The sequence below is a fragment of the Ciconia boyciana genome, chromosome 15 (genome assembly GCF_034638445.1).
Source record: "Ciconia boyciana chromosome 15, ASM3463844v1, whole genome shotgun sequence".
Classification (NCBI taxonomy): Eukaryota; Metazoa; Chordata; class Aves; order Ciconiiformes; family Ciconiidae; genus Ciconia; species Ciconia boyciana.
This window is the reverse complement of record NC_132948.1, coordinates 17,064,584-17,083,646: the sequence shown is the minus strand read 5'-3', so window position 1 is coordinate 17,083,646 and position 19,063 is coordinate 17,064,584. Positions and strand designations below refer to the sequence as shown.

General features: G+C 63.1%; 1 protein-coding gene across 1 annotated transcript; it reads right to left on the bottom strand.

The window, feature by feature from the left end:
- Window positions 1–11,029: 11,029 nt before the first annotated feature.
- LOC140660011 (carbonic anhydrase 15-like) lies at window positions 11,030–18,550 on the bottom strand. Its single transcript, XM_072880365.1, has 8 exons — window positions 18,484–18,550; window positions 16,631–16,666; window positions 14,208–14,378; window positions 13,766–13,926; window positions 12,956–13,048; window positions 12,551–12,617; window positions 12,179–12,345; window positions 11,030–11,537 (listed from the first exon to the last, which is right to left on the bottom strand). The coding sequence occupies exons 1-8, from the start codon at window positions 18,548–18,550 to the stop codon at window positions 11,319–11,321; spliced, it is 981 nt and encodes a 326-aa protein (XP_072736466.1). The 3' UTR covers window positions 11,030–11,318.
- Between the last annotated feature and the right edge of the window lie 513 nt (window positions 18,551–19,063).

Below are 19,063 nucleotides of genomic sequence, written 5' to 3'. Positions count from 1 at the left end.
TTGCCATGTGTCCCTGCGGGCACCTTCTGGGGACACAGAATCATAGAATCACAGAATGGTTTGGGTTGGAAGGGACCTTTAAAGGCCATCTAGTCCAACCCCCCTACAATGAGCAGGGACATCTTCAACTAGACCAGGTTGCTCAGAGCCCCGTCCAACCTGACCTTGAATGTTTCCAGGCATGGGGCATCTACTAGCTCTCTGGGCAACCGGGGCCAGTGTTTCACCACCCTCGCTGTAAAAGATTTCTTCCTTATATCTAGTCTGAATCCACTCTCATTTAGTTTAAAACCGTTACCCCTTGTCCTGTCACTACAGGCCCTGCTAAGAAGTCTCTCCCTATCTTTCTTATGAGCCCCCTTTAAGTATTGAAAGGCCGCAATAAGGTCTCCCTGGAGCCTTCTCTTCTCCAGGCTGAAGAACCCCAACTCTCTCAGCCTCTCCTCGTAGGAGAGGTGCTCCAGCCCTCGCATCATTTTCGTGGCCTCCTCTGGACCCGCTCCAACAGCTCCATGTCCTTCTTGTGCCGAGGACCCCAGAGCTGGACGCAGCACTGCAGGTGGGGTCTCACCAGAGCAGAGTAGAGGGGCAGAATCCCCTCCCTCGACCTGCTGGCCACGCTGCTTGTGATGCAGCCCAGGATACGACTGGCTTTCTGGTAAAGGGGCAGGGGACAGCCCCGCCACATCCCCCTTCCTGGGCTGCGTCAGTGTCAGTGACAACCAGGCTCTGGGTTGCCATGTGTCCCAGCAGGCGCCTTCTGCGGACAACTCTTAGGGCACAGGAGGGATGACCAGACCCCCGGGAGCCTGGCCATGGGAGTGACCCCCAGTGAGGCACAGAGGTCAGCCCCACTCAGGGCAGCCCCTGTGCCCATCCCAGGGACCTGGACCCCCACCTCCATGACAGCTCCTCCCTGCCTCCAGCTGGCAATCGGCTGCCCCGGGAAGGCCATGGGCCAGCCAACACCTTCACCGTGGGATAGGCACTCCCCATGTTGGCCCTGCCTGGGGCACGGCCCCCAGCAGCCAGCAAGGAGAAAGCACTGCTCTGTGCAGCGCTGTGGGCTGTGTGTCCTCCCTGTTGCATCCACCCGTCCTGTCCACCCCAGCACCTCTGTCCTGTCCACTTCAATGCCTCCATCCATCGTACCCACCCCAACACCTCCATCCATCCTACCCACCCCAACAGCTCAATCTATCCTAGGCACCTGAGCGTCTCCACCCATCCTACCCACCCCAACACCTCCATCCACCCCACCCCAACAGCTCAATCTATCCTAGGCACCTGAGCGTCTCCACCCATCCTACCCACCCCAACGCCTCCATCCACCCCAGAAAGCTCTGATGGAGCTGCCCACCCCAGCTCTTTAATGCTCTTTTTTACCCAGCCATTCAGCAACCACTTGAGGACTTCTCAGGAAATGAAGCCAAAACGAAACAAAAAATCTTCTGCCAAACTCAAACTCTATGTGACAAGCTCCAAGCGGGCAGTTTTTGCTCTCTTCATTGTTCCTTGTCTGGCAAAACATCTAAGGGAGTGGAGCCTCCCAGGGAATGAGCACTGCGGCAGCAACGCCAGACTTGTCAGGAAAGCAAATACCAAAGAGAAACTTTGAGTGGAATTAAGTTTCTTTTATCCATCTCTTGCTCACATGGACATGCCAGGGTGGGCAGTGATGGCCTGGACATAGCACTGCTCCTGCTGCTGGCGAAAAGAGCCCCAAAAAGAGTCCCCCAGCACTGCTGGGGACATCCCAGTGACAGCAACGGTGTTTTAGCACTTCAGAAGACTTTATTCTGATGGGAAGATGCTTCTAATTACTCAGATAAGGTGCTTTTCCCAGCATGTATTTCTGCAGGGTGTGCAGCTCTCCAGGCAGCTCCGGGTCAGCGGTCACATCTGCAGTGCCAGCCCCAGGCTCCCGGCTGGAGCAGCATCCCCATCCCTGTCCCATCCCTCCCCAATGCTGCTGGAGACAGCAGCTCCCCACTCCATGCTGTCCCCATGTCCCCATGCCCAAACCGCTCCCCCCATCCCTCCCCAACGCTGCTGGAGACAGCAGCTCCCCACTCCATGCTGTCCCCCTGTCCCCCCCCCATCCCTCCCCAACGCTGCTGGAGACAGCAGCTCCCCACTCCATGCTGTCCCCATGTCCCCATGCCCAAACCGCCCCCCCCTGCCCTCCCCCCCAGGCTCCCAGCTGGAGCAGCATCCCCATCCCTGTCCCATCCCTCCCCAACGCTGCTGGAGACAGCAGCTCCCCACTCCATGCTGTCCCCATGTCCCCATGCCCAAACCGCTCCCCCTGCCCTGCTCCCCCCTGTCCCCTGCACCCAGGGGCCACCCAAACAAACCGCCACCAAGCTCACGCTGCCTCTGCGTGGATGGCCACGTCCCCTGCACACCCCACACCACTCCTGTGGCAGCGTTATCTCCACATGCACTAAAATCAGCTTTTGCCAGGCAGCAGGGCTGTTTGCGGCTGCCATTTCTCTCCTGCCGCCTGGTGACCCCGCAGCCCCTGGGGACAGTGGGGCACTGGGAGGTGCACCGAGTGCCCCAGGCCTCTGCCAGCCTGTCTCCCTGCCCGCGCGCCACCGAAGGGAATTATCCCAGCTGGAGCAGGCAGGGGCTCAGCCCCTGCAGCGCACCCCCGCTCTGACCCCCAGCAAAGCCTCACCCCTCGCTGCACCTGGGGCTGCCCCGGGGTGCCCTGCCCTGGGGCTGCTGGGGTTTCCCTGGCTGCACCAGGCGTTTTATCCTCACCGGGGCACAGTTCGAGCCTTCCCCAGGCACCCTGAGCAGCTCCAGGAACACATGCCAGCCCTGCAGGGATGTGTGCCAGTCCTGTGGGGGCCGTGGGCACGGTGCAGTCCCGCAGTCCCGGCAGGGCACAGATGGGAGGGGTGGGGGGGGATGTGAGCCGTGGTCTGCCCCGGCCCTCCTTCCCTCCTGCTTTTTGGCAGAGAGCTGGCAGCAGGGCCTGGACCCCACTAGAGGTGCCAAGAGGCACCTCGTGCTCCAAAACAACTTTATTGGCTTTATTCTGGCTTTATCCTGCTCCCCAGCTGGGCAAGGGAGACCCTGCCATGGCACAGCCCCCTGCATGGGGCAGCCCTCCTTCCCATTGCCCTGCGTGGGGGGACTGGGCCGATGGAGGCGGTCTCAGTGTCCCTGCCCACTCGTGGGGTGACAGGCTCGGGGTTTTCCCAGGAAACCCCATCCCCACAGAGCAAACCCGTGCCCAGGCTGGGTCACAGCCCCCTGGGCTGCCGCTGGCCCCAGGGAAGGAGCCAGCAGTGGGATGGATGCTCAGCCTGCATCGCAGCAGGGGAAGGAAGGGCGGGTGACGGAGGCATCTCTCCTGATATGTTTCAAGATGAGCTCCATTAAGACACCATTTCCTGGGCAGAGAGAGCCTGCAGCGGCGGAGAGCTGGCAGAGTTGGTCCTGGGGGGCTGCTGGGCTGCGGTGCCTGCAGTAGGGGTCTGGGAGGCGAGGGTCCCCGCGGCGCGGCCGCACGTGCCCAGCCCGGCTTGCTGCTGAGGGACGCAGACTCAGAGACAGCACCAGCTCCTCTGTCCTGGCACTGAGCCCCTTTCCACAGGCAAGCAAAGGAAACCCCAGCAAACGCCCACCTGCGGCATCCTCATCCCTGGCCTCATGGTGCTGCCGGGGCTTTCACCAGGGAGAGCTGCTGCGTGGGTTTCTGCCAGCCAAAAATGCCCCAAGGACTGAGACCTGCTGCCAGGAAGGATGCTTGCTTTTTTTTCCGCTGAGAAAGCCGAAGCCTCAGTAATTATTGATTCCAGTAGTTGGCAAATCACGCCCTTAAGCAGTGGTTGAGGCTGGAGTGAATGATGGGGTAACACAGGAGCCCCGGTCCCAGTTGTGCTGCCAGGTTTTACCCTGCTAAATGCCACATTTGGGGGGGGCGGCTGGTGGGGAGGGGGGCAGCAAGGCAACGCTTTCATGGGGCTTGAAATCTACCTTGACGTCCCATGGGAAAAGCCTGTCCCTTGGTTACAGGACACTGGACCAAGCTTTTCACGGGCTCAGTTTGGGGCAGGTCCTGCTGGGCCATGAGCCGAGGTCTCGCTGTGGCTCGGGTCTGGGCGAGCAGAGCACAGGCACATCTCCAGTTCCGGGGGCAGGAAACCTCAGTAATTATTGATTAAAAGACTCTGCTAAATCCTTTCCGTAAGCAACAACTGGCAAAGAAAAACCTGATGAATTATAGATCAGTGGCCCCAGCCCCGCCAGGGCCCCCATACTCCCCCGCCGCCTGCAGCATGGCGAACTTTCAGCCACCGTTTTACCCATAACGAGCCCTTCAACAGGGCTAGAGAGCTGCTGCTGGGAATCACTTGGGATGCAGGGCCTGATCCAGACCCCAGCGGGGAGGGAAGTGGTGCCTGGGAAGAAAAGGCACGTCCTGCTCCCACAGCCGCCCTTGGTGGGGTTTTCTGGTGAGCAACTGTGCTGAGCGAAACTGAAACCTGCGCCTCTCCCCAGCTGCAGCTCTCGCTCTCGCTCTGCCATCTCCGGTGCTGCAATTTTAAACAGTAATTTATTTTTTTGTTTTCCCAGCTCGCCATTAATTTTAAATCGAGGGGGATCTAATTTAGTAAATGAGATGCTTCAGGAAGGCTTTAATTAGCTGCAGAGAGAGGCAGCAGGTCCCGTGGCGGGGTCGGGACTTGGCGGGAGCTGTGCTCCCAGGCTGATGTTCGCAGGCAAGGGTTTAGCAAGGCCTCCGAGGGGGGGTTAATAAACCCCAGTGGTTCAGATGCTTTGGGCTTGGAGAGGCCCCGTGGCCGAGACCAGAGGGAGGGCTACGGGAATGGAGGCAGAGAGGCGTGGGGCCACGAAGGCTTTTGCAACCCTCGCCCCAAAACACAGCCCCCAGCCCCAGAGGGCAAAGCTCTGCTCTGGTCCCTAAACCCTGCCCTGGGGTGAGGGCAGCTCCCGCACCCATAGCCTTGCCCTTGGGGGTAGCCGTGCCAGAACCCCTCTGTGGGGACCACCTCTAGCCAGGTTCGTCCCCCCAAAACCAGCCCGGGCTTGCTTTTTTTTATTGCACATCACTCGGTGATTTCCCCAGGCCACAGCAAGCCCCAGCATCTCATGCCAGGAGGATCTGGGGTCTCCCTTCGTGGGGACGTGGCAGGAGCAGAGCAAGTGCACCTGGGGCTGATGAAACACCTCGTCTGGAGAGACATGGGCGACGTGGCGCAGCCAGAGGGGCCAGGGGTCCCACCTGCCCCCCCCGCGACAGCTGCAGCCACCCAAACAGCCGCTGTTCCTGGAGGCAGCAGGGCTGAAACTCGAAAGCAAGAGCTGGGGCCAAAAACAGCCCCAGCCCAGGCTGGGGGGAGTGGGGCAGAGCAGGACCCCGCTGGGGCGGCTGTGGGAGGATGGCACAAGTCCTCCCGCTTTGGCTCTGCGGCTGTGCCAAGCTGGGGCGATACCCAACAGCCTCTGCCTTGCCTGAGCCGGGGGGGGGGGGGGGGGGGGAGGTGCAGCCCCCGAGCACCCGGAGGGACAGCTGGTGGCTCCTGCACCCCATCCCGACATCCCCCCACTTAGGTAGCCACCTTCTCCAAAGGGTTTGGGGCAGGGCTGTGCAGAGCCCAGGCTGTGCCACGTCGGCCCTGGCCCCTCCCGGCCCCCCCAGCCGGCACCGCCACGCAGCTGTGCAGCCGTGGGGCATCCCCCGGCTAAATTTACTCCTCACCCGCCACAATCTCCAATCAGAAACTCGAAAGGGGGGCCAAAAAAAGGAAGCGAAACCGTCTCCAGTGGGTGCTGACGTGTGAAGGCGAGCAGGTGCCACGCGGATGAGCCCCAAGTCGGCTCAGCCTCGAGGTGGTTGCTGGCTCTTTGCTGTGGCGAGCTTTGCCCCTGCCTCGCCAGGCTGTCACCTCGTGGGGCGGCCATCAGCCACCGCAGCGGGGGGACAGGTTTTGGGGCAGCCTGAAGCTGCCCAAAATTGGCAGGGTGGGTGGTGGTGGGGGACCAGGGACCCACTGGGGGCTGGTGCCGAGGCTGGTGGGGCCGCGTGCCTGCGCCAGGGCGTGTCCCCAGCCTGGGGTCACTGGTCCTGTTTCCTGGAGGGCCCCTGGCAGGACCCTCCCCAGCAGGGTCTCTCCCGGCAGAGTGGTCCCTGCCCCAGTGTGGTGTGTCCCAGCTGCTGCATGCGCACACGCACACACACGCTTGCAGATGTGTGCACAGTGTTGCACGTGCGTGCACAAACACACACGCTCACTCACGCACAACCCCCCCCAGTGATCCCAGTGCATCCAGGCCCCCCGGCTGGGCACTGCTGACCCCACACACATGGGGTTTGGGGCCAGGACTGACCCTGACACTGCTCAGCTCGTGGCCTTGTCCCGCTGTGCCACTACCACAGGTTGACCAGCCTGGGGCCTCCTGCTGCCACCCCACTGCCGGGTCACCACAAATCCTCTCTCATTAACTGAATTAAAATAATGAGTCTCTGCCTGCTGTCAGGCAGCCCCTTAGCTGGGCTTGTCCATCAGTCTGACCTGCCATGAGATGCACGGGACAGCCTCCAGACTCCCACAATATGGGGCAGATTTCCCCAAATCTGGTTATGTTATAGTTATATATATATAACTTACATATATGATATATCTGGTTATATCCCCAATATAGGTTATGAATGAATAAAATGTGGGTTATGCATTATAAAATACAGGTTATGAATTATAAAATACTATGAAACACCCCCGGGCAGCCCTGGGTCAAAGCCCCAGCTGGGGACAGCTGCAGAACGCAAAGCCGAGGTTTATCGCCCTCCAATTGAAAGGGAATTAAACAAAATAAATAAATGTTTGAGGCTGGCATGGTCACAAACATGACCTGAGCAATCAAGCCCACTTGCAAAGAGGAGAGCATTTGCATAACTCTGTCAAAACAGCAACCGCCGGGGCACGCAGCTGGCAGCCAGCAGGAAGGCACTGGGAGAGGTGGCCGGACCCTGCGCTGCGTTTTTATTTATAAGTGTATTAAACCCTAGCCACAGCCTGAGGAGAGGTAAACAGCCCCAAAGATAAATGCCCAGGCTTGTAAACAGGTTGTAAACAAGCTGAACTGACTCAAAAATAAACACCTTTCAGCTGCTTCAAAATATTTATCATCTCAAGTTTAGCGTGATAATAAAATAAACCTCCCAGCAGAGCTTCAGCCCTGGTCTGGGCACCAAGCAAACCCTTGTTTTCTGCTCATCCTCGGTGTAAACAGCCGCGTCTCCCCAGGCAGGTGTACTGATGGAGAGGTTTTATCACAGGGCTGGTACTGCCCGTCTGGAGAAATATGATCGTTAAGTTTCAGCCCTTGTTAGAACTCCCAAGATGGGATTTTTTTTTTTATTATTTGTTTTGTTTTGTTTTGTTTTTTTTACCTTAATGTTAAGAAATTTCTAGGTAGGAATGTTGGTGGCAGGATGGCAGCAAGGTGGTGGCAGTGGTGGCTGATGGGTGTGATGGAGGTGGCCGCCGCAGTCATCGCCAGGCCCTCGGGAGGGAACAGAAGGGTTTGACTCAACCAGTTAGGGAGGACTTCAAGCCAAATTTGCTTTTCTCCCCCTCCACGGCCTGCTGGGGTGAGCAGTGCCAGTGCCACAGCTTTTGTAGCCAGCATGGGGGGGACTGGAGGGGAATGCGGGGTGTGCCCTGGGGCTGGATCCTGCACCCCGGCCAGTGCTACCCTCACTGGCAGCCTCCCCGCCCTGAGCAAATGCCGCCGGCCCCAGCAGAACCCCAGCCCTTTCCCCTTCCTCTGCAGCCACTGCGGGGGAAGAACATTGTGTTTAGGCATTTCTGCCATGTTCTGGGCACTCTTGGCCGGGCACCCCGGGCCGGCCGCGGGCAGGGGGGTGCCGCCACGCATCGCCGGTCCCCCAGCTGAGCTGGTGCACTCCCCAGGCAGCTGTGCCGACCGCAGCCCCACTGCTCAGGAACAGCCTTTGCTAAAATTACAGCCTGCCCAAAAACAAGAGCCCGCTTCGGCCAAACACCAGCTGGGAGCCAGGAATAGCCCTGGCCCCAGCACGCACCGCTTCCTCAGCACAAACTTTCCAGCACGTGGCACCCAGAGCGTCGCTGCCCGGCCGTGCCGCAGGCAGGGCGGGAGGCGGGAAAAGCCATTTTTCGGCCCCGTTTCAGCAATGGCTCTTGGGGGGGGCGGTTCCAGGTCCTTTTCCTGGGCAGCCAGGGCAGCCCAGCGTTCCCGGCGGGAGACACAGCACCTCTGCAAATTTGGGGTCCCGGTTGGCTGCACAGTGTGTGCCAAGACCTCGGGGTGGTTTCGCTGTCCAGCAGTAAAGGGGGCCTTGGCTGCCAGACCCTGCCTGGTGCCACCACGCTCCTCTGCCAGGGGCACCATGGCCAGCCAGGATAGGTCCCCCAGGGCATGGGGGCCCTGAGCACAGGGGTCTCTGCTCCCAGGCCTCCTGCCCAGGCATTTCGCCCCCCTGCTGCTCTTGGAGAGCCACAGCCTCGTTCGTGCCCTCGATGGACCCCCGGGGCAGGCAACTTCTGGCCCCGCTGCCCAGGTGCCCCTCACACCTTGGCCTGGTACTGGGGTGGCCTGGGGGGCCACAGCCATTTGGGGCTCACCATGGCTGACCAGCTCCCGCCATGCTCTGCAGCTGAACCCGCCACCGTTGCCAGCTGGGCCTGTGACCACCCCGGGCTGCACCCAGGCGCGTTCGTGGGGCAGCCCGTGGGTGTGAGGGGCTGGCGCTGGCCCATGCAGCGGGGACGGGGGGAGTGGTGGGACACGGAGGGACACGGGGGGGGGGCCCAAGGGGCGTGGCGGGCACAGCGGGACACAGGGGGACGTGACGGGACAACGCGGGGAACAGAGGGCACGGTGGAGGGGGCTCGGAGCGGGGGCGCAGGGAGCGCGCGGACGCGGGTGGCGGCGGCACCGGGCACGGGTCCGCGCGTGTCCGCAGCCGGCAGGCGGGCGCCCCCTCGCGGCCGCCGCGGCGCTCCGACCGCCGCGCCCGGCCCGGCCCCGCGCCCCCGCGTGGCCCGTGTCCCCCCGGTGGGGCGGAGCGGCGCTGGGCCCCGGCCCGGCCCGGGGCGGCACCCGGGCGCGGCGGCAGGCAGGCACGCGGGAGGGGTCTGCGGGGGGCCACGGGTGGGGGCAGACCGGGCTGCCCGTGGGCGCGCTGGGCGAGCGTGGCCCCGCGCCTGCCGGCTCTCGCCGGCCTGAGCCCCCGGCGCGGCAGGGGCTGGCGGCCAGGGCCGTCGCCCGCGCCGGGGCGCACCTTAACGAAAGGTCGGCACGTGGGCCCTGCGCGAGGCCGCTGCTTCCAGCCGGCGCGAGCCGGACCCCGGCGGGAATCACCAAGCGGGGCGATGGCCGCCACCACGCCGGCGGCAGGCGGCTGCGGCAGCACACGGCAGCCCGCGCTCGGCATCCTGCATGCGCTGCGCGCCCAACGGCACCTGGCACCCCAGGGCGTGAGCGCCAGCCCTGCCCTCCCTTCTCCAGACCAGGGCGGCTGCTCCGAGACCCCAGACCTGAGCTCTGGGGTGGGTTTACGGAGCCCCAGCACCCGCAGGGTGTCCCCCCCGCAGCGTGGGGACCATGGGGTCTTCAGCTGGGCCCCTTCACCCCCTGGAGATGCCTCTTCCCCGCTGCGGGCTTCAGAGGGAGCCCAAGCCTTGCACCAGGAGGACGCTCAGACCCTCTGCACCCGTGGGTGCCACAGCCACCCCTTGGGCTGGCAGGGGGGAGCGGGGCTGGAGCCCGGCGCTGGCAGTGTTTTCCCCCCAGAAATGATGAAAACCTCAACCTGCCCTACTCTGCTCCCAGATAGCAACCTGTGCCCTTACGCCCATAATTCAGGAGGAGACGGGAACATGCCTGGAGCTTCAGCACATTAATTATGAACCACCTCATTCGCCCAGGGCCCCGGCTCTGCCTGCCCCTGCCTTGCCGGGCAACGCAGGAGCAGCGCCAGCAGCTGCAGCTATTTCTGCCAGCGTAAAATTAGCCCCGTGGAAAGAGCCATCAGTTCCCTGTGTCCTTGTCCTGGTTTCGGCTGGGAAGGAGTTAATTTTCTTCCTAGTAGCTGGTAGTGTTTTGGATTTAGCGTGAGAATAATGTGATAACAAACTGTTTTAGTTGTTGCTAAGCAGTGTTTATACTAAGTCAAGGACTTTTCAGCTTCCCATGCTCTGCCAGGTGCACAAGAAGCTGGGAGGGGACACAGCCAGGACAGCTGACCCCAACTGCTGACCCCCAAAAGCTGACCCCCAAAGGGCTATTCCACACCATATGGCATCATGCTCAGTATAGAAACTGGGGGGAGTTGGCCAGGGGGGAGTAGATCACTGCTCGGGGACTGGCTGGGCATCGGTCAGTGGGTGGTGAGCAGTTGCATCACTTGTTTTTCTGGGGTTTTGTTCCTCTCTCTCTTTTGTTGTTTTCCTTTTCATTACCACTACTACTGTTATTATTGGTGGTGGTGGTGGTGGTGGTGGTTGTTGTTTGTTGTTGTTGTTGTTGTTATTATATTTTATTTCAGTTATTGAACTGTTCTTATCTCAGCCCACTTCTCACTTTTGCCCTTCCGATTCTCTCCCCATCCCACCGGGGGGGAGGGTGAGCGAGCAGCTGCGTGGTGCTTGGTTGCTGACTGGCGTTAAACCACAACAGTCCTGCCCCGGGGCACTGAGGGGTGCTGTGTCCCCAGGACAGCCCCATCCCTCTGTCAGCCAGCCCCATCCCTGGGGAAAGCAACAGGGCATTGTCTGCAGGCACAGGGACTGCAAGGACCCTGAGCCACACGCAGGGCCGGGATTTCGCCCTGGGGATTTATTGCACAGGGAGGAGAGGGGGAGTCTCATACCCACCTGCACAGCCATGTGCAGGGCCAGCATCCCCGAGTGCCACACAGACACTGTCCCCCAGCTCCCTCCCCACTAGCCCTGCACCCCCATGCCAAGCATCCTGCCCCAGCAACACCAAAGGGACACAGAGCCAAAGAGCCACCGGCGAGGACCTCAGCTTTATTCCAGCCCCTCCAGCATCCCCTCCTGGTGACTCCCACCATCTGGCTATGGGGGCATCGCAGGGAGGCTCCGGGCTTGCAGAGATTCACCTCTGCAGAGATCCAGGTTTGCAAAAGCTTTGCCCGGCCGAGGTCTCGATGTGCTTTTTTTGATATTTTTTTTTTCCCCATTTACCCTTGAACCAGATGTGTTGCCTCCCTGCCACGGTTGCAGCAGGGCAATGCTCATGTGGAGACTGGTGAAAGGCTGGGCCAGACCCTACGGGGTTGGCGAGAAGGGGCTGAGCAGGATCAGGAGGAGCAGGGGGGAGAGGAGCTGGTGGTGGTCCCTGTGCGGGGACCCGCCGCTGGCTGTGGCTGCCCTGGAGGCGAAGACCTTCCGGCTGCGGAGGGGCTGCGGCGGGCGGAAGTTGTTGGTCATTTTCAGGAGTGTGGAGCCGGCGGCCGGGAAGTGGAGGGTGCTGACGAACGCCCGCAGCTGCACAGGGGGAGAGGCAGGGTGGGCAGCCGCTTTGCCGGGTGCCCCAAGCCCCTGCCCGCTTGTGAGCCCCCTTTCATGCTGCCCCGCTGCCGATGGCACAGGACCCATGGCATGGCCCCGTGCCAGCGCGTGTCCTCCCGCCACCCCTCACTGCTCTCCCGAAACCAGACCCGGAGGGTAAGTACACGAGCCAGGGCCTTGCAAGGATCGGGTCTTGAGTTTTAAAGGAGCTAATCATGTTGCACTGCCTGTGCGGAGCACTTAAAGAGCAGCTGGCCCACAACACCCTCAAGGAAATACATCTGCCAAGATGCTTGGGCAGCAGAGGAGAATTCCATCCACCCACCCACCTCCTTGGAGCCTCTTCTGACCTCCAAGGGGTTTGCTCCCATTTCGCTTTCTGAATACCAGGGCTGGGCGGGAGAGCACTACGGATGGGATTTCTCCCTGCTGGCAGGTGGCCACAGCTCCATTACTTAACCCTCATAAAATTAATTAATTGCCAGGTTGCCGGGAGCGTTATTATAGAGATGACTTTCCCTGTGCTCTTGGTTAGGGGTCAGGAAGGACGAGGAGAGGGGCCACCCGGGGGGTCCAGCCCTTCGGGCGCCGGAGCGTGGGGCTGCGCATGCCATTACCTGCTCTCGGCCGATCTCCACCGGCTCCTCGAAGACGGTCCAGACGACAACCTCGCTGCAGTCGGGTGTGGTGAGGGAGCCCTGGTAGCGGTAGTACCTGGAGAGCTGGCCGGCACGCGGCAACAGGGTGCTTAGGCGGAAGGTGGAGGCCAAATCCACAGAGTCCCCTGCAGGGCGAGACATGAGCACTCAGCCCGTCCTGTGCCGGGGACACGGCGGGCGCAGCAGGGCCACCCCCATCAGTTTCCCTTCAGCCAGATGGCCCCATGGACCGGCAGGTCCCCCCCACCCAACCCGCCGGGGCACACCCCTGCCCTCCCGCACCAGGGTCTCTCCCCCTTCCGCCCCTGCCCCAACGAGGAGGCGACTCACCAGCGTGGGAGACGTTCCTCAGCCCCGCTACGATGGTGTTGTAGTTGGCGTTAGGGGTTTCGGAGACCTGCGGAAGGGGAGAGTAAGTGGATGGGGCAGGGCAGAGCCGGGTCACCCCGCACCACTGAGCATCTGCAGGCAGAGCCATCCCTGGCCCCCTGTTGCCGCAGAGCAGCCACGGGGATGGGTGAGCTCCCAGCCGGCACCCCCTTGCATGAAGCTGGCAGGGGGGTCATGGCACCTTTCACCACCGAGGTTCCCCAGCACCTCCTGGCCTTGACCCAGCCTTCCTGCCCCTTCTCGCTCCCTCGGGGCAGCCGTACAACACTCCCCCAGCCACACTGCGAGCAGCCTGTTCCTGGGGGCGTCCCCTCCTGCCAGCAGCATGAGTCCCTGCAGACCCACCTGGAAGAAGAAGCCGAGCACGGCCAGCCCGTTGGGATGCCCCTTGGCCTCCGCCAGCGTCCGGTACTTGACGTTGATGTGGACAATGTGCAGCTGGGGAAAGCACAGAGGGGCCAAGCGTGGGCAACCGCCCCTGGCCGACCCCCCGGCAGCCGGGCAATCGCCCCAGGATCTCCCTGGCCAGCCTGGGGCAGCCAGATGCTGAGCCAACCACCCCCCAGAAAAGCCCTCCTGGTCCCACGGGCGCTTCTGCGGTGTGGCCGCTCGGAGGATCAAAGCACCCCGATGAAGTGAACAGCCTTTGAAGGGGGTGGGGAAAGGGGGACAGCAGTCCCAGGGCACCCGCCAGCCGCAATACATAAATTTTGCTCTCCTCTGGCAGATAATTAATATTTTAGAGGCGCAGAGCCTCTTTCACCCAGAACAATCCTGACGCGCTTGGCACAGCACACTCCCGCACGCTCTTGCTTGCATTCACTGACTCAGTGTGCGGTCCCAGCGGGGCGCAGAGCCCTCCAAACCCCACTGAGTGCCTCCGACAAGGCAGCTTGGCCCACGCATGGTAAAGAAAAACCTTGAGTCTCATGTCAGCTGCTTTTTAACCACCCAGGTGCCCTGTGCAGCAGCTGTCCGTATCCCACCATCAGTGCAAGGCTGCAGTGACAGGGAGCACAGACAAATCCACTGGTGCAGCATCACCAAGCCCGGTCACCCGCTGCATGGCAGCCTTGGGACACACCAGCATCGCACCTTCCCACGCCAAGGACTTGGGCCACCCAGACAGCCTGATGGGTGCTTTTTCTCGCCTACCTCCATGGGGAGCTGGCGCCCATCGAGGGTGTGCTCGGAGCCGTTCCCAGCTGGGCTGCCCCAGTGGAAGTGAAGCTGCAGTGCTCGGTACCTGCCAGGGAGGCCTCCACCGCTGACGGTGATGTGCTCAGTGGCCGACTCACTCGCCAGGCTCAGCATCACTGCAAAGGCAGCCAGATGGGGTAAGGATGGGGGGTAAGGACGGGGGACAGCCCTGGCACATCGGGATAGCCCCATCTCTCTCCCCGCAGCCCAGCAGACCACAGGGTTCGTCCTCCCCGGGCTTCATCCCAGCGCTAACGCAAACCCACGGGGCAGGAGCTGCCCCAGGACCCTGCAGCTCAAGGGCAGAGAGCACCCGGGAGCAGCGGCAGAGCCGAGCCCGGCCAGGGCAGTGCCTGGGGAGCCAGGGCAGGGGGAGGTGCCCGGCTGCAGCACGCACCCGTGTGCCCGTTGTTCGCCAGCCTCCACTTGCCCGGGGGAGCCTGGTTGTAGCCCTCAAAGAGGATGTCCCCGAGGCCACTGTCCCGCTGCAGCCGGCGCCTGTTGATGTTCACGGGGGACTGCTTGTCACCGCCGCACGTGGCTTTCAGCTCCTTCCAGTGGCTGGGACCTGCAGAGGAGGAGCAGGGGCACCGCGGGCAGCTACTGAGCCACTGCCACCCCCGGGGGGCACACGAGGCCGAGGGTGGCCAGGTCCCCAGCCAGCCCTGCTGTCCCTGCCACGCTCGCCTGCATCCCGCGGGAGCTGCCCTCCTGCCCAGCCAACCTTCCTCCCTATTGATGAGTGGGGGCTTATTGCAGCCTCATCCATAATTCAGCAGGATTTCCTCGTGGGCCCGGGGGCTATATTTAGCCCGGCAGCAGCGTCTGTCCCTCGCGCTGCCACTGGTGAAGGGCAGGTTTTTCTCCCAGCCCCTGCTGCCCGTCCCTGCAAGCAAACCCCTGCTGCGGGGCCATGCCGGCCGCCGTCCCCGCCACAGCCCCCGGGCTGGGGCTCATGCCGGGGCTGGGCAGGGGGTTGCTTTATGCAGAAGGAGCAAACTACCCCACACAGCACCTGCGAGGGAAGGAAATGGAGCCGCTGAGAAGGGGGGACGGGGGACTTAAGGCCCATTTGCAGAGCACACGGTTTGGTTTTTAAGCACATTTTACCCTACCCATGCTGGCTGTGTCCGGTTGTGGCAGGTGGCAGTGCATACTGGCCACGCAACTCGTCCTGGGGCAAATCCCATGTGGGGTCCGGGGTGACCGCACGATGCCCGTCGGCAGCTCCTGGGGTGGGGGGTCACCATGGTAGGAGCTGGGTGAGGACGTGGCAGCGCTGACAGCTGGCCGGACCTGCTGCAAACCCACAGCACTGCCCGGGCACTGTGAGCAGAGGTCCCCACAGCTGCCACCACGGCCAGACCCCACACATCCCATGCGTGTGGCTCAGTGTCCCCATCACCCCGGCATCATTTCTTCTTGCAACACTGATTGCGGTCCACAGCCACAGGACATAGCCAGCCACCCTGCCGGTCGCTGCTCCTGTTCAGCTGCCGTGACAGACCACTCCTTCGCCTAGTGGCCCCGGGGCAGCCCGAGCTGCAGATGCCCAGGGCAGAGGTGTTGGCACCGGGCTCTGCCGGCAGCTGGGCCGTGGTTCCAGCCAGGGAGCAGGCGCTCCCCTGGGGTGTCCAGCCCCATCCACCCAGGGCACCCGCAGGCCCAGGGGAGCTCAGGGTACCCCTCCAAGGGCACTGCTGGCTTTGCTCTGGCACCTGTCGTGGTGGGCAGCTGTTGGCTGACCCACACACCACTACCCCCTGTATCCCCTGCAACCAGGGTCTGGGGGGCCATTCTCCCAGCAGCGCCCCATGGCTCAGCTCTTGCCTTTGCCTACCTTCCTCTCTGGCAGACAAAACCACAGACGCGTGCTCACCCCCACCTCCTGCCCCTCCGGGCTCAGCCCTGTCTCCTTCCCTTCTCCTCTCATTACTCCAGGCAGCTTTTTGCCTGGAAACCCTGGGAGCCGCAGCCTGGCCATGCTGCCGCCCCACCAGCTCCCCGGCATGGTGCTACCGGGTGGCCTCACAAATTATCCGGTGCCTTCATTAAGGGACCATTCTCCACTTCTTCCCACTGGCCCCGCTGGCCCCGCTTCCCTGCCAAAATCTGCCCTCGCCACCAGCCCGATGACGTTAAATTGCCAGTGACACCAAGTGTTGGTCCAGCAGGGATAACTGGAGCCCAGTAATTCACGGCTGATGTGCCATGGCAGCTGGGCACAGGGCACGTGCACCCAAGAGCTATAAAACAGTTGGGCCGTAATGGCTGATTACATGCTCGTTGATCCTTAATTAACCTTTTACAAGCTATTTGCATGCTTTGAGACAAAGTGTCCCCAGCCATGCTTCCCTTCCCCGGCACAGGCAGGCAGGGCTTGCCACCTGCCCAAATGGAGCCATCCCTCTTCAGGCCAGGCCCCTGTGCCCCATGGCCCCCCACAACGCCTGTGCCTCACTGGGGTTGCTAATGGCGTATTTTAAACCCAGGCTTTAATTTGCTTCAGGTGAAATGGGGGAGGCTGTTGCTGCCCCGGGAGCACCCGGACCTGACTGGGGTGGGAGCCGGGGCCGAGCCGCCCCGAGGGGCTCAGGTGCTTGTCTCCAGTCTCTACACCAGCACACCTGAAAATGAAGCTCCTCTAACCATTCCCACTTTGGTGTGATATGGGTGAATTCGCCCTTCTCCAAGCCATGCTCCCTGCTGCGGCCTTGCTGATGCTGCCCAGGGTGCCCTCAGCCAGGCACTGTGGGGAGACATGAGGGCTGAGCTCCCCCCAGCCCCGACGACCCCCATCCCACACATGGCACCACTCACCACATTTGGGGTCCTGCGAGTCGTAACACCACTGCCCTGCGGGAGAGAGGAGAGCTCAGGGCAGGTGATGGAGACAGGCGCCCACTCCCCAAACCCACCCGTGGCCATGCCTGGCCCCCTGATGAGGAGGGCACCCCTCATCACAGCCAGGGATCCCGCCGGCGCTCGTGTTCATCCCGGTTATTCTCGGCGCTGGTGTTTTCACACGTTAGCACCCTCCCTGCCTCCCCCGGCCGCTCCACAGGGAAACCTCCCTCGGCATTGCTCCGCTCTGAGGCAGCCAAACCTCGCTGCTTGCGGGGCTCCTTCACCAGCTGCTGTGGGGCCATCCCCCCCTTGCCCATCCTGGGGAGCCGAGGCAGCCCCTCGCCCCGCACCAGACGCCTCGCCTGCCCTCCAGCAGCCCTAGGTGAGCCGGGAACCGGGGGGTCTGCTGCAGCCCTCCCCCAGTGCTTCCCGCGGCTCCCCACGGGCCGGCTGGCAGCAGAAGGCGGTTGCTGGGGGCTGCAGCAGGCAGGGGGTGGCGGTGGGCAGCCCTGCACCCACGCTGCGGGACAACGGCTCACCCCATGGCTCATCACTCAGGGCCACCTCAGCCGGAGCTGCCGAACTCCCACCAGCGCTGCTGCCCGCAGCCGGGGCGGCTCCAGGGACCACGCGCTCAATGCCGGGTGCCGGTGCAGCAGATGCGGGGATGCTGAGGGGGTGCCGAGGGGGTGCCGAGGGGATGCTGAAGAGATGCCGAAGGGATGCCCAGGGAGCCAGAGCCCAGCTCGCGCTGTATGCACATCCGCCCAGGGCCATCAGCTCTGCAATGGGAGCCGGGGCGCGCACCTCTTCCCTCCTCAGCTCCCCATCCTGCTCCTGGCAGGAGGCACAGAGCTGGTGCCCAGGTGCCCGGGGTGCTGCCCGGGGCCAGCCTACGTGAGTGGTCCCTGCTGATGGCTGAGGGGCCATGCCAGCGGGTCGGCTGCAGGCAAGCCGAGCCACACTCTCGTGCCAGCCATGGCCACTCAGACCAGCAGGACAAAGGCAGCCCTGCCTGCCTCCACCTGTGCTGCTCATGGCCCCAGCCTGCAGCACCGCATCCAAATCCTCGCTACAGCGGTACAGGAGACACCAGCCCCAGAGGGGAGCCGGGAGCGGGACGGTGCAGGAATCAGAAGGTCCCCAGGGCAGGGACCTCAGGCTTTCCTCCCTGTGCAGGGGGAAGCCGAGCTTCTGGGAGACCCTCGGATCCGCAGCCACCAGCCCTCACCCAACCTCGAGCATCCTCCGGCAGGAGCCAGGGCAGTGCTCGCTGCCGCCAGCCTGGCCCGAAAGCAGGTGAGCACCCCAGCGCCTCGGCCCCGGGATGGCAGCGCCAGTTTGCTCAGAGGTTTCATCCTCGTCGGTGTTTCCCAGAGGAAACTCCTCTGGTCTGAGGAGCAGAGGGGCTGAAGCCCAAGACCCAAATGTCTGAATGCCCACCCACCCTGAGCGGACCCCAGCCTGGACACCTCCTGCCAGGACAGACAGCCCCAGGCAGGCTGAGACCTCCCGGAGCAGAGCCCGGTGGCACAGCAGGGACATCCTCCAGCGGGGAGGAGGATGGTGGGAGGGCAGGAGACTGGTCTGGGCCAGAGCAGGTCCCCCAGTCCCTGCCTCCAGCCCTGCTGGCATGGCTGCCCCCAGCACCCCCACCCCTCATCACCCCCCGGCACGTGGGAAAGGGAAGGGAATAAACGGGGCCTGCACAGGTGGACCCCAGCCCGGCACCCCACGACCCCCCGTCCTCTCCCACCACGGGGACCCCCGTTCCCTCCGGCCACCTCAGATGCCCAGGAGGAGGGCGGACAGGCAGCGCATCTCACCTCCCGCGGCTGCTTGCACGATGAGAGGCAAAGTCAGAAAAGTTATCCCCAGCCCCTGCGTCCCCATGCCAGCGGCAGGGACGGGCGGCAGCGGGCAGGCGGCCCCCGCACGACGCCCCGTCCTCCTCCGCAGTGCGCCCGGGCAGGCGGCGGGGCTGAGTCGGGCGGCAGCGCTGCCAGCGCCCAGGCAGCCCGGAGAAATCCTCCGCTCCAGCCTGTGCACTGCTGTTAAATATTCATCGCCAGGGCTGAGTTTTTAACTCCTCGGGTGCTAGGAGGGAGCGGGGGAGCAGCCCGGCCCCCAGCCAGCCCCTCTGCGCTGTGCCAGGCCCCTGCCCGGGACGCCAGCCCAAGGGCAGGCGGCAGGGACAGGGCAGGGGAGCGGGGGGCTGGCAAAGCCTGGGGTGAGGGGGCAAAGCTGGCAGCACGCTCCCCGGCCTGCTCCCCTCCGAGGGGTGAGGGGGTGGCCCCGGGTACCATCCTGCTCTCCATCCCCAAAGCAGGGGTTTGGCAGTATCCCCACTGTGCCCCATCCCACCCCCCACACGGTGCCATGGGGCCACGGATGGGCTTGTGGGGG